Source organism: Podarcis erhardii, assembly GCF_964252035.2.
Source record: "Podarcis erhardii genome assembly, chromosome: 2".
NCBI classification, from domain to species: domain Eukaryota; kingdom Metazoa; phylum Chordata; class Lepidosauria; order Squamata; family Lacertidae; genus Podarcis; species Podarcis erhardii.
The window spans coordinates 72837823-72859698 of record NC_138498.1 but is presented as its reverse complement, the minus strand read 5'-3'; the positions used below and the strand labels follow the sequence as shown (position 1 = coordinate 72859698).

Sequence of the window (21876 nt, the reverse complement as noted above, 5' to 3'; positions counted from 1 at the left end):
CAGCGCCCTCCTCCCCTGCTCCGCAGCCTCACCGCCTCTTCCGCCCGCTCCGCTCTAGAAGCCATCGCCCTGGAAGTTTCCCCGAAACAGCCCGAGAGGCGCTTGTCCCGGGACAGCAGGGCGGCCACAGCGCACGGGCGGGAAGCGGGCGGTGCCGACGGCCATTGGCCGGGCGGGGAGAGGAGGCGGGGACAGAGCCAGGCCTCTGCTCGCGGTTCCCCCTGGAAATCCCTGCTGGGAAGGCCCAGCCGAAGGGGTGGCGGCCTTTCTTGCCCCCGATCCCGCCGCTCCCTTTTTTCCAGGCAGGCAACTAAACTTAAAGATACACGCGAAGGGGAGGCTTGTGTTCGACGGCGCTGTTTCTGATCCCTGTGAGACGCGCAGGATCCCACTGAGAACTGACTGTATCGGGGGTCTCCCTCCCTGCCCATAATAAAGGCAACCACAACAACAAAGTTTTGCTTCTTCCTTTTTCTCATAACCATTCACTCACTTCAGCTGACCTGCAGGGTTGCTGGGTACGTGAGAACCACGCTTGCACGCTGCCCTGCCGCAAGCTGCTTGGAAGGGCGAGAGTAAAACAATGTGATGAAGGAAGGGAAACCGCACAGGTGACGAGAACGCAATTACACAGACGCTCGAACACCAGCTGCTGTGAATAAAACTCGCTCCTAGCCCCAGACCCCAATCTCCATTCTATAGTCCCCTGCTGTGAGGGAACCTGGTGTTATATATATCAGATAAGCTCATGCTGTCTCACCCACAACTGCGCACAATTTAACAAGTCATACTGGTGTGTGCATCTCCCTCAAGACATTTTCTCAACGGAAGGTCAATCCCCTGGAAGCAGCAGCAGAACTAAAGGAAGGCGATGGGATCAGGGTGGTGCTTTCAGTAGCGGTCTCTTGGCAACGTTTCATTTGTTACAACACTTTCATTTACAGCCTATGGAGAACGCAAAGGATGCAACCAATTACTCTTATGCAGCACTGCTGAAAAAGCAGTGGGATACAGGAGGCAGACTGTGAATATAGGAGATTCAAGTTAAATTGTAGCTCTGTTCACTGGCCTAAGTGGACAATTTAACCAACAGAACACAGCATGAGAATCAAAATACATTTTAATCTGACCCAAGCCCTTGGAATGAAAATGGCAAAAATACTGGGAAATTGTGGCATGGTTAATCCTACACTATCTTCTATTTAGTAGGAATACAAAATCTGGTTACTTGGTTCCCAGCACAAATGCAAAGCAGCTATCTTAAGAAAGGAATGAGGAACCTTTGGCCCCTACAGGGACACCCTACCTATTGGCCATGATAGATGGGGGTGAGGAGAGCTGGAGTTCAACAACAATGGGAGAGCCACAGGCTCCCAACCCAACCAAAAGTGGTTGTCTTACAAATGAAGGTAGTCTTCTTCTTTGGCAATCACTCGTAGCCAAGTAGGATGGTCTTCCATAAACATGGTTTAACAGTGAGTCCGTAAGTGACTGTGGAGGCCAATTCTGGATCCACATGTCCTTCCACAGAGGGGACATAGGTTTCCGGGCGGGAGTTGATCATGGCGAGGGTTTGCCAAATATGCCTTCCTCTTAGTAAGTTTCTCCCTTTTGTCCTGAGTTTGAGCATCTTCAAAGCCCAGGAAGTATTAACAATACCCAATCTGTCTTGAAGGTTTTTGGCTACTTTGGGGCTTATGTAAAGCAGAACTGAAGGAACAGGTGAACAGGAACTTTAACAGGATGTTTTTAGAAAGAATGGTGGTAATTAGTGATACACTCAAGTACATTAATATCAGATGTCCTCCTGTTCCATTTAAGGTTTCTTAAATGGATAGATAAATAATGAAAAAATACTTGCATTTTCAAGAATTCAAGGCTAATTAGACATTCTATGGCCTTTTAAACTGGTGTGTGTTGTTATGTTTGTTACTGTGTTTTGGGGTTTTATACTGTAAACTGCCCTATGATCCTTGGATGACAGGTGGTATAGACATTTTAATAATAATAATAATAATAATCGGGGGAAATTGACAAGGGATGGGACAAAGCCAATGAAAATAACAAGAATGTTAAGGTGGCTATTGATAGTCCACCTCTCAGTTCCCAACAGAAACCAGCAGCAGATAGGGTAAAGGGTCTCTGAATTCCCCCTCTACTCAAAAGAAAGACCAATTGTAGAGTCTACTTCCATGATAATGTATCAGGAAGCACCAGAGAAAACAGTGCCTGTATATACAAGAGAAAAATTATATAGCAGAGTGTCAAGCAGGAATTTGTCCTGAGACAACACAGCATGAGAGGTTCATATGCACTATGATCAGTTTGGGATTTAGTTCCTGGTGACATCTGTAGCTGTAAGCTGGATGGGAGGAGTTCTGAAGAGCAAAAGCAACAGTTGAGCATTACATTCCACAAATCCTCTTTGTGAATTGCCTCTTTTCCCTTTGAGTCAAAAAATTGCTAGTCCTGTTATCTCTTCTTCAAAAAAATATCCAGTACTCTCCAATAAAGTTTGTATCTCAGTAGTTGACAAGCCCCAGTTGTTCCCAATCTCTATAAAGAATTACACTTTGCAAGTCAGCCTCTCAAAAGTCAGGAGCAAGCAGTCTTAGACAATCAGGTGTGTTTTATTTACTTTTGCAGCAGGAGTCTTTGTAGTTTACCTGTTGTCCCCAAAGACTAAGGCTAAAGACAGAGATTCAAAAATCAGTACCCAGCACCTGACACCTCCAAATAAGCCACCTGCTATGGTGGAACTACTTATCAGAGGGCAAGATCTGACAAAGTGTGTGATGAAGGTGACCTCTGCCATGTACTTATTCAAGTTCTGGATGACATGAATACCAGAGTAACCAGTCCCTATGGTGGCTGTTTGGAATTGAAGTGCCTTGGATTATGTTGGCTGGCCACGCTGCTTATTAGTATGGAAGCGGGTTACAAAAGGAGTAGGCCAGCTTCTGTAGTTATCATTTCAAGTGCTGGATCAGCCAGAGTGCAATATTCATGAAACCGTCTGCCTCGGCCTCCACACCAGAGAGCGAATGGTTATTGCCCGGATAAAGCAGCATCCTAGAAAGAGAGAGACACAAATATTAGGTGTAATGCGGTTATTTTTCACACCACTCTCTCTTGCCAGACCTTCTACCCAAACACAATTCTCCCCTCCTAACCCAGTCACATATATTTCTAGCCTCTTGACCACCACCCCTTTGTCCCTACAGAGCCTCCTTTCAGCCAGCTCCTTTGCATTGTTTGCCTATTATGCTTACCGGGTTGGGACACCCTTGGCCTTGAGAGCACGGTAATACTCCAAGCCTTGCTTGGGGGGTACACGTCTATCTTCCTCTCCTATCATTAAAAGAACAGGTGTCTGAACCTAAGGAGGAAAAAGGGCAAAGATATCAAGGCAGGTGGAAAAACCAAAGCTCTGAAAACGAAGTAGCGAAATCATGGAGTTCTTGGACCAATGGATGTGGAGAGGGAAGGTCTGTGTGTATTGTACCTTGTCAACGTATTGCATAGGTGAACAAAGCAGCATCTCTGCCCCTTGCCTGGGATCTGGGAGGGCAGTCTGGTCATACGGTAAGCCAGCCTCCGTCAGGCACCTAGGAGTAGCAGCACAGCAGGTATCAAAACAGAGGGAACGGGAAGCAGAGAGCAGGAATAAATGGAAAGTTCTTCCAGCTGACAGGTGCAGAAAGCGGGGTAAACCCTGTACATTGGGACCAGTGCATTTTATGAAAGTGCAGATTATAAATGGGTAAATAAATAAACAAATTAAAACTATGGAATATAGTGATGGTCACCAACTTGGATGGTTTTAAAGGACAATTCAATTAATTCATGGTATGTGTGTGTTAAGACTATCAATAGCTACTAGCCACGATGGGTGTGTTCACCGTGAGGTGGTACGTCTCTGAATACCGATTGTTGGGAACCACCTTGGGAGAGTGCTCTTGCCCTTGGGTCATGTTTGCAGGTCCCCATCAGCAGCTGGTTGGTCACTGGGAGAATAGGATGCAGGAGTGTATGGGCCTTCTTGTGTCCTCATTACAGTAGCCACAGGCATGAAGGAGAAACTGCAGCTGCTCAGGCTGCCTTTGGTACGCACCAGTCAGGGATGTCAGTGCTTCCGACCATGGAGGCCACGTTGACCACAGGATTCCTGGCCACACAAGCCTTGTAGGTGCCAGGGTACTGGCCGATGAGATGGCAGGATAGGAAGCCTCCATGGGAGCCACCAAACACAGCCACTCTCTGTGGATCCGTCAGTTCCTCCTGTAGCACCTGTTCCACACAGAACTGCAAAGAAGGCGGTGGGTGCAGCAGCGGGGAAAACCGCACTGCAGCATCTTCCCACCAGTGAAAAAATCTACAGCTCCACCCCCCCCCCCCGCTTGCCCTGGAAAGGGGGACTGAAACCCTCTTACCTGCACATCCTTGACATCCTGACTGCCCACTTTCCCTGGAAGGGAGTCCACACTGTCCTGGCCAAAGCCTAGTGATCCTCGGTAATTCACTTAGGGAAGGGAGAAAAACAAGCTCATTGAGATCTCCAGTTCTTTGCTAGAGCTGAGCCTCCTGCTCTCCAAGGAGGTGTCACTCTGCTCAACCAGGTTGCAGAATCACTGGGCAGGAGGATGCTTCCTCTAATCATCATCATCAAACCTTTTATTGGCATCACATACAAACATCCAAAACAAATCAATGCAGAATTACCACTTTCCCAGTGGCACAAAGCATTTGCTAAAAGAAAGGAGGCAGAGCAGTCTATCGTCATAGCTTCCTCTAATGGAAGGATGATACCATGGCAGGAATCTCCAGCTCTCCCTACCTGCTACCTGAACTTGACTACTGTCATTTCTCCTCCAGTGTCACTCCCATAGCACACCTGTTGAGCAACTGAGACAGACTGGACTAGACAGGAAAAGGCCAAATTATTTGGACCACGCTGCAGTCATTTACTGCTGTCATGGGAGAGGATCCATTGACAGTCCAGTCTCCTAATTGTGATGCCCTATTCAAAGATAAACTGAGACCCCGGCAGCCCACTGGGTGACTGAGAATGCTCTGGGCCACCACTTACCCAGCAGCACAGCAAACCCCATCCGACAGAGCAGTGCTGGGTACAGCATCCAGCTGGTGGTGAACACCGAGTGTGGGCCTCCTGCAAAGGAGAAGACGGGAGTGCCAGTGAGATGAAGGGCCTGTGCCTTGAATGAGGGGAAGGGAGCGATGAAGACAAAGCACTTACCATGGGGTGACACCACTAATGGAAACTTGGCCTTCTTTGGCTCCTGAGTGGGCCGGAGTAGGATGGCTTCAAAACTGAGGCCCGCTGTGAGGAAAGACCACAGTTTGCAGATCTGGTGAAAATCAGGCACAAAGGCCTAGATTCAACTAACCCAGTGCACTCACAGAAGTCAACGCAAGGGCTCCCACTAGAGCAACAGGCCTTTCCCCCTGTGCTTCCCTCCAATCTGCTGTGGAGGGTCAGGAGAACTTCCCAGAACAATACACAGGGGAAGGAGAGGAGGATAATTCCATCTCCCTGCAATGGCAGATCTAGCGTAAGTGAGTGGTGTCCATTTCCTCCCACAATCTGCTTATCACAGCCTCAATGCCCCAATTTCTTCCCCGGCTCAAAGCAGGGAATGAAATTCCTTGATCTCTGGCAATGTCTGTCCAATTCTTTTTCTCTGGCCCCTCACCATACTGGGGGTTGTCCTGTTCTGGAGGAGGCTGCAGGGTACGGACATCCCAAGAGATTTCTTGAATTGGGCTGGCTTCTTCCAGGCACACCCAGTTAACTTCAGCTTCCTTGCCAGCAGGAGGCAGGAAGGCCACCATCTGCAGCAAGAGGACATAGAGGAATCCAGCACCACTGGAGCAGATCTCTCTTACTCGGACCACACAAGGTCACCCAGAACATAAGGAGCAGAGCATGTCCCCTAAATAGCAGCACACGTCTGATATTTGAAAAGAAAAAAAGAGGCAAGCCCAATGGAAATACCAGGGACAGGGGGTGGACGTTGTGTTCTGTCCCTGGGCTCCTAATCATCACACACTGCACTGCCGACAATCCTTGGCCCTACAGCCTCTGTGCTGTTTCAGCTTTGGCTGTAAAAATCTGTACTATAGGCAACAAAACATGATGCCCAGTGCCTCATATTTTGCCCTCATCAGAATTCCCTCCCCCCCCCCCCAAAAAAAAAGAATCAGTTAAGCACATAACTAACAGGATGTTGCATCCTGGCCACAAAGTTTGTGAAATCTCAGCCAAACAAGTTTTTGACATAAGACGAAAAAATAACTTGGTCAGAATCCGTGACCAAGAAAAAGAGACGGTGGAAGAAGATTGGAAGAAATTTAAAGTATATCTTAAGAACTGTTGCAATATTGATGAGTACTAAAATGTCAAGGGAAAGGAAAATATAGAATTACAGCTGTAATTGATTGATTGATTAATTATGAGAAGAAATTTAAAAAGAAAATAAGTGATTTGTTAATTGGCCTGAAGGGTTGTTGAAGAAATTTTAAAACAGGGATGCAGAGAAGGGGAGGGAAGGGGAAGTCCGAGAAGTAAGGTTTATTGAAAAAAAGGTTATGAAATTATACATGTTTATATGTTTGTATGTTTTTGTACGTTTATGTGCTTATGCTGTGTTGTGTTTGATTTGTGTTGAAAAACTAATATTTTTTTTTTTTAAAAAAAGAAAAAAATAACTTTCCAAGTTGAGGATAAAGGGGCCCCGAATGATTAATTTGATACAGACCAGTTCCTAAGTCAAAGTCTACAGGCTTGGTCTATTTAATATTTGGATAGTCCTAAGCAAAATGTAAAGTGACAGAAAGCACAGGAAGTATTATTTTAGAATTACTGCAACAAGCAATTCTGAGGAGTGTCAAGCCCAGGTCCCTCTGCCAAACCTTTGGCCACTGGACACTTACAAGCACGGGAGGGCAGTTTGGAGTGGAGAATCTGGCCACCATCAGATCTTGGTCGACAGTGAGCAGGGCCCAGCTTCCAAGACGGGAACCTAGGTTAGTAAAAGAATAAAGTTTTCTCTTCACCCATATTCTGTGCTCAGGTGGAGTATGCAGCCCTCACCGCTTTGTTTCTGACCTGGTATGTTAGCATTTGATCACTGAAGGCCTGGGCAAGCTGGCCTGATACGAGCAAAGCTTTGGGGCAGAGAAAAACTGACTTGATATGCGGAAAAATATATAAAAATGGACGGAATATGCAACAAAATGGGTTGTATCCAGAGAAGTCCTCCTGCTTGTGCAATGGAGGTTCACCTCACTCTCCTCCCCGCATCGGCTCCAGGGCTTGGGGAAACTCCCAGAATAGATTTGGGAGGGGGTTGTCGTCGTGGGGTAAGGAGATAGGGAAAGGTCTGTTGTGCAAACGTAAGTCATTCTGCAAGTGTTATCGCTTTGTTGGATGCATCCCAATTTCCAACTGCTGACGGCTGGAACCTGAACTAAAATTAAGAATGCAGCGTTGGCAGAATTTGGAGGGGGTTGGAGAAGGGGGCAGTGCATGTGAAGCAAAGGTCAGTAGAACAATGGGGGTGTTCACATTGGATGATCAGTGGGCATTAAGAAACTAGGATAAATATATTGGCTTGGGATGCATCTTTCACCCAAATGCTTACAAAGGCAGTATAGTGAGATACTAAAAAGGGTGGAGAAAAAGCAAAAGATAAGCAAGTGAGGACACCAGATACAATTATCTCCAACTGTGCTGGCTGATGACAAAGGTCTGAAGAACTCCCTGAACAACAGACTGCAAGATGGCTTGTCTGTTGTCTTGGAATAGCTTTGCCCCAAACAGATTAAACAAATTAGGACTCACTTCTGCCAGAAGATCAGAGGATTGCAGTGGCAGGACACAGCATAGACTGCTGTTACTGGAAGGAACTAATTATGGAGGGCCAAGTTATGGAGTTTGCTACTTACCCTTGGTCAGAGAGCACACACTGCCTGACACTGTGTCAACTACAATCAGCTCCTAGAGGAAAAGACAGCATGAGAGAGATCTACTCTCAGTTGCATCCAGAAAGCACCTTCTCACACAACAAGCTGTCCTGCAATTCATCAATGGGGAGACACACACATACACGAGCAAGGTTCTGCAAGATTTGCACAACAATCCCTTCTCCACCGCACTATTTGGAAAGAGCCAAATGTTCAGATAGTGCTATAATCCTTTGCTTTGTTATATGGATCAATGTGAGATCCCCATGAAGTTTAAAGATATTAGATGTGCTGATTCAATTTGCCTGTTGCCAAATAAAGCCTTTGATTGGTGCCCTTTGTGCTTAGTTTGCCCGAACTACCCCTGGCTTCAGTCTGAAGCTCAAGGTACTCTACGCTTCGTTCTTACCTGCCTGCTACGTTGAATTGTGTCCAGCACAACCCTCTGGCTGTCTGCTGCCCAGCAGTGCTCTGACAGTGCTGTGCTATAGATCCCAGTGAATTCACCTGTAAGAGACAAAGCACCTTCACTGAAACAACAGCTGCCCTTCTGGTGGAAAACACAGGGATGCCCCTAGGCCAGGAAGCCACATGATAAGCCCCTTTCATGGATGCCAGCCAGAAATAGCCCATGAAATTCTGACACCAAGGCAAAACAAAACAAAACAAAAACCCAACTGGCACTCCCCAGAGTGGTAAAAATGATAAAAAATAAATTCAATTATTGGCAATTTCCTGCCCTTTCAGGGTAACAAAAATGATAATAAACTGCCACCTATAACGAGTGACTTCACCCTGCCTAATGAGAAGGTCAGCCGTGATGCTGTCTCTCTTCATATATATTCCAAGGCCCCCCAATCCCTCTTTGCAGCCAGTCCCCGTGATATTCCACAGCCAGGATCTGCCTACTGAGCCTGCTTTTCTAATGGTGAAGTGGATTCTGAATTCCTGAAAAAAACTGGCAAAAGATTCTGTAGAAAAATACTTGCTGAAGACACAGAACCTAATTGCCATTGCCGATTCCAAACTTGAGGCAGGCAAAGAAGCTGCTGCTAATAATAATAATAATAATAATAATAATAATAATAATAATAATAATAATTTTATTATTTATGCTCCACTGGCTGGGTTGCTCCAGCCACCCTGGGCGGCTTCCAACACATATAGAAAGATTCCAAGGGGTGCTTCCAGAGACACCCTAACAGAGAAGGTGCCATGAGCAGCCTGTGGTTGGTTTTCATGTTTTCCCAATGCTCAGGTCTTTTCCCTACTGCCCCAGAATCTCCTCCTTTCGTTCCTCCTTAACACCACCTTGTTTCTCCCAAACCATCCACAGCCCTATAGGCAGATTTCACATTCCACACTCCTATAGTTAACGAAGTGATAAATGTTGGCCATTCTGAACAAGATATGTGACTGTGTGTGATATGCAGTGGTCCTAACATTTGGCTTCGCTTGTTGTTGCACATGGAATGCTTGGCGCACCCACAGGGTTCCATCAGACCCCATCAAACACCCCTGGGAGCTCCAGCACGGTTGTAATACACACCTTGGCTCTGCCGAGGCACAATCTCCACCACGACGGAAGTGAGCTTTGTGTACCAGTCATACTGGGGGGAAAAGAGATAAAAAGGCATCAAAAAAGGATGTGGCAGTGCACAGCTTCCTGCCCCACAAATATTTTATAGCATCAAGACATGCTTCACGGAGGTGCTGAGGTGGCCTGATGTGATAGTTCTGGGTGGACAATGACAGGCCTTGGTTCTCCTTATGCTCTCACTAAAGAGCTCTGCCTCAATTCCTCTGACCAAGCTCTCCAAGAAGCAACCCTCATAGCCCCTGCCAGCAAATATGGATTCCCCACGATGGTTGCCAACAAGGCAGAATTCACTCAGGCTCATGCAGTGCTTTGCCTGATATCTCACACATCAGTTTGGCAAAGGCCAAAGAGCTCAATGACTCGTTCACAAAGCTGCCAACAGGACTTTCTGCATGGGGATTGGGCCCACTTCCTTATCTGCAGAAGAGGCCTCCAATTTGCATACAATTTGGGCCATATGCAAATACATACAAATTGACATTCTCTTCCGCGGGCAGGGAGGAGGACCCAACAATAAATCAGGGGCCACACACAAGTAATAAGATGTCTGGCAGGCAGAAAGCCAAAAGCTGGAACTTTCCCCGTAATTCTGTTTCTGTCCTAGAAAATATGTGACCTGTTGAATTTCTACCTGACACTATTCTCCCCCAGGTGCCAACTCCAAACCAGGCAAAAACCTCAATTTTCATGAGCTGTAACACATTGTGAAGCTGTAATTTGCTTTTCCCTGGTGTGTATGTGACTAATATTTCTCTACGGCACTCATCAGTCATTCACAACTGTGACTGTACTCCTTCAGCTGGAACACAGAAAGACAGGAGCCAGCTCATTTCTTACAAAGCAGTGGGTTAGACTGATGCCTCCGCATTTTGCTTCGTAACACCCTTCTTTCTGGAAAGGGCTAGATATTTACATTTTTCAAAATGAAAACTCAAGAGTCTGGGTCCCCTGCTACCTCTGGGCCCAGTTCAGAAGTGTTCCTTGTGCCTTCACCTCCGGAGTCTATATAGAGGGCAGGAGCTTATTCGTCTCTCATGCAAAGACTCAAGGCTTAAAAGCAATACTCACCATGCAGAGACGGCTGCACTGTTGGTGAGGCCCAGATGCCGGGTTCTCCAGGTACACAATGCGACATTGGTCTGGGCTCAGGCGTGGAGACCAAATAGCTTTGTTGTCGTCCGATAATAGCTCTGCAATGGGAAGGGAGACAGTGAATTAAAAGAGGACTGAGAAGTCACTGCATGGCTGATGACGATGATGATAAAACAGGAAAACATGTCTCACCACAACGACCACCTGTCAGGTCCACATAGAAGATAGCTGATCTGGAAGGAAAACCACAAAACAGAAGTGGGGCTTACATGGGAGAACATCACGTGAGACTGGCTAAGGGGGTGGGGACATCTATCGTCTCCTTGCAAGCTAGTGTCTCCTTCATCACCCAGACAGGAACATAACAGGAATATTATTATTAATTACATTTTTATACCGACCTTCATCTGAGGATCAGAGGGTGGTTTACAATATAAAATCACAAAAATACGTAACATAGTAACAAACAAAAACAATTCCCGCCCCTGTTTAAAAGGACAGGGTGAAGAGGTGACTTCTTCCTGATGAGGCAGCAGGGTGGTTCCCAAACAGAAAATGGGCACGTTCTAGAATCAAAAAGGGCCCATATCCAATCTGGGCACCTACTTCATCTGCATGAAGCCACACAAGCTCCTCCATAGCCACAAGACCACATCCTCCCTGGCTACAGGTGTGTTTTGCAGGCATACAAAGTACCTCCAACCCCAAAGACCCCAGAATGTTTGTAGGCCCACTCCCCCCAAATTTGGTCCCTCATCTATCTAATATAGTCAATCCCACTTGGATTCTTACTTGTCCTGGTAGGAAACTTACCTGCGATTGGTGCAGTACCTCAACCCTAGGCGGAAGGGCTCGTGCCACCAGCCTGTGAACACCACCCCAGTGTCGCCTGGAGCCCAGAAGGCCTGGGAGAGAAGGGAATGCCATGTCAGGTGTGGAGAGGCAGGTGGGTGACTCTAGCATATCTCCAACATGCGGGGTTAAGATAGGTTGGAAGACAAGAGCAGATGTATAATGACCCAACTAATATATACAGTGGTACTTCTGGTTGCGAACGGGATCCGTTCCGGAGGCCTGTTCGCAACCTGAAGCGCCGCATCATGGTGCATGGCGCGATTTGGCGGTTGTGTGCATGCGCGAGTGACGAAACCTGGAAGTAACCCTTTCTGGTACTTCCAGGTCACTGCGGGACACAACCTGAAAAAAAGGAACATGAAGCAAATGTAACATGAGGTATGACTGTACCATGGAAACCTGGAATTAAATGGATGGGGAACACCCCCTGGCTCTTGTCTTAGAAGATAATTTTGAAATTATCTTTCCAGGAAGGAAGCATCTTGGCCGACAAGCACAGAGTCTTTCCCACTATATCCTAGCCATTTTGGAACAGCTATTATAGTATTGGAGTTGGCAAATAACACTTTTGGGGGTGGGAGTAACAGGCAACATCGAGGATGACTCCACATTGTTTCTGTTCCAGATACTACACTTGTGGAAGTCTTCTGTAAGTTCCTTTTAGAGCCCCTCCTTGGGGCTAGAAGGCAGAATGCAAGTATTTAAAATAAATAAAAATACCCTTATCCAACTGGGCTTAACTGGGTGCCAACCTTCTCCCTCAGTTTATCCTGTACTGACCTGCCCAGGGGAGATGTGCTCTGGAACGCTCTCCAGGACCGAAACGTTGTTGCTCTCAATATCCAATACACACAGCACAGGGGTGCTTTTAGCCACCAGGGCCTCCCCCCAGTCTTCGTAGAACACAAACTGCTCTCCCTAGGAAAAGCAAAGAGAGATCCTGATGCAGAGGCAGCTCGAGTGACAGCAAAGGGAGTCTCACCTGCCTGGGAGATTGCCAGCGCCCGCATCACTGGTTTTCAACTTGGCATCAGTCAAGCGCTTCCCACTTCCTGAAGAGTGAGCGAGCCCCCCCCCCATTTGCTTACAAACTCCGCAGTTCCACTGCAGGGACATCACCCTCGGAGGCAACTGCTCCCTCAGAGCCAACTGTTCAAGATGCAAGCATTAGCTTTACTGCATTTCAGGTATAAGTGTAATTGGTAGTGCATTGCCTTATGAATAAAGCTGCTCTGAGTATGGAAAAAAATGGCATATGGTGATGATGAAGAGAAACTGAAATACTGGCTCGCAGGACACAAGGCAAAGCAGAAGTTCATTCTACCTTAATGGCTTTGTCTGGTCGCTCTGTCTTGGCCAGCTCCTCTTCGCTGCTCAGCTCAGGGGCTTTTGGCTTAAAGAACGACTCAGCCTTGGGGCGCTTCTTCTCCGCCACGTAGAGAAGGTGCGTCTCGGAGTGTGACCAGGCCAAGCAGCCAAATTGATCTGGGGCAGGAAACAAGATGACAATAGATTTCACTGACTGACCTCAATCAAAAATGCAATGACCAGAAGCATTCCTAGGTTTCCCAGGTCCCCTTTTCAAACAGGACAAAAATGACTTCCGTTATCAGTGCACATCAGGGATATCGGAGGACACCCTACCACCACCAGCACTCCCGAGCTGCAAGGAAAGGATGAATGTTGGAGCCTAGCTATCCTCTTCCCTTGTCTCTTACAAATGGAAACAGAGCTGCAAGGAAAGCTCACCGTCCTCGTACACCTGGCCATGCTTCTCCAGGGCTGTCAACTCGATGCTCTTCACCTTGCGGTTCTTTTCCCACACCTGTGGGAGCAGACACATGGCACATTTAGTCTCTTATGTACCCAGTGTCTTCTCAGAGACCGGACCTATCCTGAGCCACATGAAAGAGCCACAAACTGACCCCTTTCCTTTCAAACAAAAAGAAGCAAAAGCCACTCAAGTCAGAGCTGCCATACAACTGCCTCCCGGGTTGGAAGCATGACGGATAGTTTGAGAATCACTGAGCAAACGGGCCAAATATGAAGCCACGTTGCTCTGGGAATGAAAGGGCAGAGCATCTCTGGAAGGTCTGCCTTACACAGAATAAACATATTAGAGAGCCAGGGTATGTCTCTTCGCTCAGCTTTCTTCAAGCCAGCTATATATACCTCTAGGAACTGTTTCTCTTCGCCTTTGGTGTTGCTAGTCTTTCGTAGAACGGCTTTCTGTGCTCCACTGGGAGAGTCCCGACTGAGCAGCCTAAGAAGGAAAACGGGATGGTTAGCCTAGGAAAGATGGCTTTGGTCAGGCACAGGCCAGGACAAAGAAGGTACCAGAAAGGAAGGCAGCTCAGACTGTGCCCATCCTTCCAGGACAAGCAGGGGACATGTGGCCCTCCAGGTGTTGTTGGGCTCCCCACTCCCCATCAGTGGCCATGCTGGCTATGCCTGAGGGGAGCAGCCCCTCTGTCCTGGGAGAAACAGCCAGTGCTGACACCAAGGAAGGGGTCCTTCTGATGCAAAGGGCAACAAACAAACACCACACACAAGAGGCTTTGGAACACACCAAGCTAGGATATTGCAAGGGGTGGATGGGTCATGTGGATCATCTCCATTGTCATTTGGTAATAAAGTAAACGTATGGCAATACATATAATGTATTAGAAGAACTACCTCACCTCACGTTTCCTCAGGGCAGGATGACACAAGAGAGAGCCTTTTTAAGTGTGGTGCCACAGCTGTGGAACACCCCTGCCAACCAAGGCCTGCTTATCTTTAGTAAGCAGTAAAAACTGGGATTTCCCAGAAGTTCCTGCTCAGTAAGTGTATGCTGCTGGGCAGGTTTGCAGTTTTGTCTTTCCCTGTGGCTTCTGACAGTGCTAGATATTGCAGATTAGGGCACTTAACCATTGTTTTAGTGTTCTGATTTTCAGTCAGCTGCCTTAGAGGCCCTTTCGGTCCAAAGTTATGGACTCTCAAATAATTCTGAAAATACAGCAGTCTGATCTCATTAAAGGGTTTGGATTGTTTTGGTGCAGAACATGTATCCCTGGCACTGGAGGTTCAAGGCTGTGCTGATCCTTGGGAGACCCCCTTCAGCACAAGGCTTTGGGTAGTCATATGCTGTTTCTGCAGAAAGCGTGGTGAAACACAACAAACAAGAGACTTACTCTCCCTTGATTTCTGTGCAATTGCCAGAGGGGCTTGAGTACACGATGGAGTGGCTGTCATGGAAGATGAGGTACTGATGGCAGAATTTTATATTTTCAGCTCTTTCCAAGTCTCGCTGAGACCACTCTGTAAAGGGAATGAGAGAACTCAGTTTCTGTCCAGCCTACCACATAAAGAACCAATCTTCCTCTACCACAAAAAATCCCAACATCACTGTCCCATCCTCCTCTTCCCCCAACTATTTCAGGCAAGACCAGGAGCAGACAAGAGGAGCCTCCCCACACAAGAGACTTGCCTGTCAACCTACCTTAATATATTTCCAGCACCAGTCAAATAACTTTATTTTCCCATGTCTAAAGATATGATTTCATCCTGGTTTGACTTCTGCAGATTTTATTCCATTGCCCCCCATTTTACATTGATTTGTTGCTGCAAAAAATATTTTATTTACTTTCTTACATTTATATCCCACCCTTCTTCTGTCATGGCTCACAACGTGGTTGGCAGGTGGTCTCCCATCCAGACACTGACCATACTCAGGCCTGCTTAGCTTCAGCAAAGCGGTGACCTCATGTGCATTCAGACCATACCCAGGGACCTGTTTTAATGTGATTAGTGACTATGTAATGATACAGATTGTAGTTTGTTTTACTGTTAATTTTGGCCTCTCTGTGTGTGTTTTAAATCCCATTAAGCTGCCCAGAGAACTGCCCAGAGAAGTTATAGGGTCGCCTATACATTGAATGTATGTATAAAGGCCCATCATGCCCATTCCATGGCCAAGAATGCCAACAGCCCTATCTTTGGGCTTTATTTCTTATGATCATCAGAGGAAGATGAAAGTTGGTTTGATACTGAAGCAGCCAGTCAAAGCCACAGAAACTCTGGTGCTGACAGCTAGTCTCCTGGTTTATCTTGTCAGGAGTGATGGTTCAAGGCAAGGCAAAGAAAAATGTACTCATTGCTTCTCATGAGGCATCCCAAAGTGAATCGCAATATAAACACGGGTCCCAACTAATGTTGGCAACTATGAAGGAGAGGGTTTACCTGTGTAAACGTTGCAGTATTTCCCACCATACTGAGTTGTTACCTCTGGCCCAATAGAGGCACTGGAAAGAGATGGGAACTGGCTAAGCTCACGATACAAGGCAGCTATCTCCTCTGCGTCATTCAACAACTGCACAATAAAAAGAAAGCAGCAGCATAATTAGTTGGGACCAACTCCAGGTAAAAGCAACACAAACATGCTTGCAATTAGCCCTTTGCTCGTGGCAAGTAACAACTGCTTCCGGGTGAGAAGCTGGAACAGAGGGCAGGAAGCATGTAAGGTGGGGACACTTTGGTGAGTTGAAGGAGAGAGCACACAGCTAGCTGGAGACATAGCAGTCCTGGCTTTGCACCTTCTGCAGGTTAGAGGAAGGTTGGCTGTAGCAGCTGCTCCTAACTTCTTTTCTTACCTAAGCAGATGTACTGATGTGCATACAGGAAAAATCACATCACTGCTGTAGATAGGAGAGAGAAGCTCATCACCTGCTTCTGAGCAAATTAAGCTGCCACACTGATATAGGGTGTATGTTTCTCCCTGTCTCCTGCTCAGTTTTCCACCACAACCAATACACAATCTATATTACTTATAAGTCCTTTCTCCTGGAACATTCTGGGTCCTTAGTTAATCTTTAAGGTGACACACAAGACTTGTTTTGTCCCAAGTTTGAAATCCAAAACAGAAAAGAGCTGGATGTTTCTTGTCTACTTGTTTTTGAAACAGACAAAACCAGGAAGTCTGTTCTGTACCAGCAGCAAAGGTGCTTTTTCAACTACCAATACATTCATCAACCCAGCAGCCTGCAGCAATTGAAACATGGTTTGTGGAAGGACAAAGTTTCAATAGCTACATTTGGCACACTATTTACTTTGGAAAGGCAGGGCAGGCAATCACATGGTAATTAAAGGCCAGTTATCACTCCTTCTATCTGAAAAGTTCACAAGCATGTGAGGATCCCGAATCAGCAACTTCCATGCAAAAGAGACATCAATTGTCATTGAAGCTAAATAGGAGGAGGGTAAAAACATTCCCTGCCTCCCTTGCTCATTAACATTTCATTTGTGCCATCAGGGAATAACCTTGGGCCACTTACAACTACAGAATTTTGTTTGGAAAGGTGTCCAGGAAGAACTCTTCCTATATCCTTCCTGCTCCCCCAGCTCCCCCTTCTCCTTTGTGTTTTTTTTTCTAAACCAAGGATAGGGAAGCTGTGGCCCTCCAGATGTTGTTGGACTCCACCTCAGCTAACATGACCAGTGGTCAGAGATGGTAGGAGTTGAGAGTCCAACATCATTTAGGTTGCAAAATTCAAACCCTGAGCAGACAGAAGTACTGTTTATCAGATTGCCATGGCTGCCATGGACGCAGTGAGGATTTTTGTTAGGGGGGCAGGACTTTTGTTAGGGAGGGCAGAACCTCAGTTAGCTATGCATTCTTGCTGGTTTTTATTGATTAGGGGGGCAGCTGCCCCCCCCTTGGCTACACCCATGCTGTTTCGGCTGGCCAGGGTGGAAGGTGTGGGGATGCCTGGAGCTGGTGCAGCAGTTGAATGGAGACAGGGTCCAGTACCATCAGCAGTGAGGCTGACTTGCAATGCAATGGATCTCAGGCTGGTTCAGCCCTTCCCTGCCTTCACGTCACCCAATTTTGGGGCTTTGTGTGGGGCGCTGCTGACGGGGATCCTGCCAGTGGCACTTGCATACACTTGCAGGCTCAGCAGGCAGAACAGGGGGGGTCCATACTGGCAGAATGATGCCACTGTGCAGGTGGAGGCCAGCAGAGCTGAGCAGAGGGACACCTCCACCCAATCTACCTGCCACACTGTGTCCAAGAGCCAAAGGTCAGCCACTCCTGCCCTAAAGCAACAGGTCTCCTTTAGTGCAAGAGTTCAAAGTCCCGTTCTCTCTGCTACAACAGCTACTTCATACACTCAGTCCTCCCTTCTCCGAAGCAAGTGAGGAACCTTACCCTAATAATCCACTTGATATATGGGAACAACAGTGTGGTGACAAAGAATAAAGATAACCACCCCCCTCTCCACCACCACCTTAAGACTTTCCCCCTGTAGCAACCTAAAATCGTGCCACATCCAGTCACCCATGCGCTCAGGGTTCTTAAACCATGCCAGGTCAACACGCTAAAAAACAAATGTTTCAGAGCCGTGACGGTTCCCACCTTGTGTGCACGTGATTTTTTAAATTTTTTTGGGAGGGGGAAGAGTAGAGGGATGCTGAAGTACTGCGAAAGGAACTTTTTTTTCTTTTGACTGGAGATATAAAGAAGAGTTGCCACCCACCCCCAATTACATCTCCATACTGGCCGGGTGTGCCTGTGGAGAAGACTTGTTTCACATGTTGCAGTTGTGCTCATCTCGCAGCTCTGAAAAGCGGGGGCTGGGGGAGAGAAAGGGAGCCAGCAGCCTTGGAGCGCGGCCCGTATCCCGCCCCCAGGAACAATCCTATGCGGACAGTTAGCGTGGCAGCAGTAGAAGGGAGTCCATTCACACGTTCGTGCCCCTCCGAAGGGGATGCTGGGAGCCCCAACACACAAACACACCCGCCCGCGGAGCATTGTGGGAAGGTCTGCTCACCGAGCAGCGGGAGCTGCTTCACGCGGGCGCAGCCCCCCCCCTCTGGGGGGCGGACCCGGGGAACCCCCCTCCCCCCCCCGCGTTTCTCACCGGGGGTTCCATCTCCTTTGCCGCTGCGCCCAGTCCCGGAGGCTCGAAGTTCGGTCACCTTCCGCTCGGTACCTCCAGGGTGGGTGGGGCTGTTCCTTTTCGGTCCCGCCTATTTTCATTGGCTGTGGACCTGCCCGTCAAAATCAGCGCGCGCTGCTCAGTGGGAAGCCTGGTCATTCCTTTTATCTGGAGACAGGACTTCCTGTGTTGCAAGGCAAAGCCTCGGTTTGCCATGGACGTCTCTGACTACCCGGCCCGTTGGTGCTCTTTTCTTTCTAAACCGACCCTTTCCCCCACTCTAATGTGAATTTGCAATCACTTAAAAATGTGTTGCAGGCGAAGATCCTCGTGGCGGGGCTTCAAGGACAGTGACTTAAAATAGGCCACCCCACAACGTTAGCCCCATACTTCTCCTTATTCTCCTCTCATCCTAAATTGTTTCTTTACTTTCCTAAATAAATGTCGTGCTTGTGTTTATTATGAATTTGACTCATATTTTCTGTGTAGGTGGTGGCGGCGGGGAGAGGCAGCAAATTTAAAACCGTTTCTGCAATCATCTGGCTGCCAGGAACTTGGAACGAAAAGCCTACATTTTTATGAGGGTTGTTCAACCACCTACTACTTCCAATCTGAATTTTATCTTTGCAAAAGTCAAATGAAGTTCAGCAATTCTGCTGCAACTAGCATGAATTGTGAATGTACTTTTTAAAAAGAAACACCAGCCCTAATGGAAACGAGAACAGGTTTGTTTTTAAAAGTAGTGACATAGGTTTGGTGTGGTTGATGCCTCCAGTTCAGTCACAGTGACATTCAGGCATATTTGAATAAAGTCCAGCTGAGTAAAGACCCACATGCCATTCAGTGTGGGACTCACACTAGTCATTCAGGAATAATAGAATTGGACACCAAATCTCGTGCCAGTATAACTGTTTTTGGATCTTATTTACAATTTTAGCAGCTCCACAGGCAGGGTGGCAAGCCAATGATCAAAGCCTCTTCCAATTTGTGTCTGTTGCATGTGAAAGTCACTTGTAATTCTTTCACCCTTAGGTTGTGTTTTAGCAATTATGGAGCTGCAGTTTGTCTTGCTACCATTGTTTTCTGCACTGTGTGCTGGTATGAATCCCTGGGCTGCTTCAGCATTTGCAATTGTTTCTGTGAGAGAGGTTTTTTTTTAAAAAAAACAAAAACGGCTTGGATGCTCCTTTACCATCACTGATGTTGCTCAATGAAAGTTGTGCCTGTTTCAGCTGTGTCTGTTCTTGTGATGCCTAGCAGATGGTGAAGCATTGCTTAGCTCTGCTGTTTTCATAAAGGGACATGGCCACTGGGAAGAGGGCAAGGTCACTGGGTTCTCCAGTGCCCTACCAAGGACTGAGCATCTGGATCCTGTTCTTAGTGATTCTGCTAGACAGCAGTCAAGGCGGAGAGGAAAGGCCCTAGCTGCTCTGTGGTCCACTGCATTATTTGTGGTGCTATGATAAGCTGATTTTACCACATGAAGTGGAAGGTGACAGAAGGGGTGTCCTTTGAGAAAAAAGCAGGCTGCTGGCAGTCAGCGGAGTGAAGGAGGGGTTATAGAAAATGGAATAGGTCCAAAAGTTTGTAGAGTGAGACCGTTGGTTCTTGTGTGTATGGCACTTGAACTATGGATACTCTGCATCCCATAATTCCTCACAGCCCCCCCCCCCGTTAAGTATTTATAATTCAACTATGGAAGATTGTTCATGAGCAGTTCCTCTCTTCTTGCCTTTGCAACAGATCTAGTGTCATCCATCCTAACCCGCTTGGGTGCCCGGCACCTGCAGCTTTCGAAAGGAAGAGTGATTTGCTTGGTTTTGGCTGTCACTTCATGCACTGTACTTTCATCTCAGAAGGGCACACACGTCGCTTTCATGACTCAATGGAATCAATGCAGACACCTCTCTTGGCAAACAAGGGGTGCCTCGCACAAGCTCTTGCCAACTCTGGCTGCGTGGGACTAAATGTTCCTGTGCCAGTACTTGAACGGGGAATAGCACATGCCATGTGACTCCCACAGGAAAGCTGTGCAGCTCCTGGGTCTGCAGGCAGCCGCTTGAAAATGTGAATGGATGGGGCTCCTAGCAGGAGGCAGTGTCTGTCGGAGGCAGGCACCAACCCTTTCCAGCTTGTTTATAATGGCTTAAGGTCTATGGGAGCAGCTTCCCTGCTAATCCAGCCAGCCAATATCTCAGGGTCAGGAGAAAACCTCGCCCTGCAAAGCCGAGTGGGAAGCTGCCCCCACGGCAGGGTGACTGGAGTGGAATGACAAATCACACCTTCCAGATTGGCGCTTCCTGTGTGCTGCTAATCAGCTGAACTGCAACAGGAAGCACTCGGTGGCAGATGGCTCTGCAGGCACTGAGTGGGAGCTGCATCCATATGCGGTGGGTGGGCTGAGAGAGACCCAGGTATGGTAACATGACGGGAGAGGGATAAACAGTTTAAAGAAGAAGAGGGGGCAGGGTAATTGGCTTTCTGAGAGAAGCAATGTCTTCGACAGGCCTTGATGCTTTAAGCCCTTGCAGCCTCAGGGTTGGAGACAGCAGCAGGTGGGCATCTTCTTCCATGCTATTCCTGACATGTAATGTGCTTGTTTAAAGCCTTGGATGTGATATGAACTATGTCTGTACCTGAAGCCGATTTGAGCTCTCTCTGTGTGTGCTGAAAAAGCAGCAGAAGCAATTCTGAGAAGTAAAAGACGCCGTTCTTTTTTATAACACAACCCTGCCTAAAATCATACAAAGACATGGAAACAGGGAGAAATTGGGTCCTTTGGCTGTGGTGTTTTTTTTTTTAAAAAAACCAACAACACAGGGATTATTTGGGGAGAGTGCTGGACAGCCTTAAACCCACAGTAATTCAGTCCCTGGTTAAAAGAGAGAGAATCAATATTGGGTCCAGGCTCCCCACCCTAGCAAGAACCAAAGTGGTGCCTTCCGAAAATTGTTGAACTTTGAGCTCCCAACACTGCCAGCCAGCATGGTCAGTGGTTAGAGATGTTGGGAACTGTATAGCCCAACATCATCTGTAGGTAGGTAGCATGTTAGCTACTAACCAGTGATGAATTAGTTTTAAACCTTCCCCAAGGAAGGCTCCTTGATTCTGTTTCTTCTGCATTTCCCAATACCATTTATTTTTCTAGACTTTTTAAAAATGTTTCCCTTTTCCTCCCCCAAACTTGGCCCATAGCATTTGTGGTCCTTGTTAGCGATCTTAACCTTGAGGTAGAAACAAACCATTTCCACCTGTTGAGCTCACAAAACCTTTCTGCAGGCTTCCACATAGTTCATCAAATAGTTCATATTGTTTGAGTGACTTTATGATGCCCCTTGCCGCCATTTGTATCCTTTAGAGTGGTCTTACTCACTGCTGGTTTGTAGGGCATAGATCTATCTGCTCATGGCATTTCCCCTCTAGGAT

At 47.2% G+C, this 21876-nt stretch overlaps 2 protein-coding genes across 17 annotated transcripts in view; both read right to left on the bottom strand.

The window, feature by feature from the left end:
• Positions 1–547, bottom strand: part of LOC309335961 (acylamino-acid-releasing enzyme-like) — a 71679-nt gene extending 71132 nt beyond the window's left edge. For 6 of the 15 annotated variants that reach the window (XR_014153826.1, XR_014153827.1, XR_014153828.1 and 3 more), the window contains exon 1: positions 33–544. Coding sequence is in view for 11 of the 15 variants with exons in the window: in XM_081851295.1 (XP_081707421.1) it covers positions 33–485 (453 nt within the window). In the remaining 4 variants the exon portion in view is untranslated. Of the gene's footprint in view, positions 1–32 lie in introns of all 15 variants that reach the window. The other 9 variants (XR_014153825.1, XM_081851299.1, XM_081851297.1 and 6 more) reach the window with 6 other exon arrangements.
• A 2062-nt stretch (positions 548–2609) lies between these two features.
• On the bottom strand, positions 2610–18582 carry APEH (acylaminoacyl-peptide hydrolase). 2 transcript variants are annotated; one of them, XM_081851307.1, is made up of 22 exons: positions 18433–18582; positions 15755–15884; positions 14707–14833; positions 13706–13796; positions 13283–13358; positions 12858–13018; positions 12314–12451; positions 11492–11583; positions 10871–10911; positions 10655–10776; positions 9536–9596; positions 8396–8493; positions 7969–8020; positions 6955–7043; positions 5715–5853; positions 5258–5341; positions 5090–5170; positions 4434–4522; positions 4115–4305; positions 3506–3608; positions 3273–3379; positions 2610–3072 (listed from the first exon to the last, which is right to left on the bottom strand). In XM_081851307.1, the coding sequence occupies exons 1-22, from the start codon at positions 18442–18444 to the stop codon at positions 2970–2972; spliced, it is 2187 nt and encodes a 728-aa protein (XP_081707433.1). In that variant the 5' UTR covers positions 18445–18582; the 3' UTR covers positions 2610–2969. The 2 variants fall into 2 exon arrangements, with proteins under 2 accessions (XP_081707433.1, XP_081707432.1); XM_081851306.1 differs by lacking the exon at positions 18433–18582 and adding an exon at positions 17928–18216.
• Between the last annotated feature and the right edge of the window lie 3294 nt (positions 18583–21876).

Excerpts from the sequence above, each read along its gene's own strand:
- APEH (XM_081851306.1), bottom strand. The coding sequence starts at position 18,122 with ATGAGCACAACTGCAACATGTGAAACAAGTCTTCTCCACAGGCACACC. Across the intron at positions 15,885-17,927 it reads AAAAATCACGTGCACACAAG|TTGTTGAATGACGCAGAGGA; the intron begins GTGGGAACCGTC and ends TTTATTGTGCAG. Across the intron at positions 11,584-12,313 it reads AGCACATCTCCCCTGGGCAG|GCCTTCTGGGCTCCAGGCGA; the intron begins GTCAGTACAGGA and ends CTTCTCTCCCAG.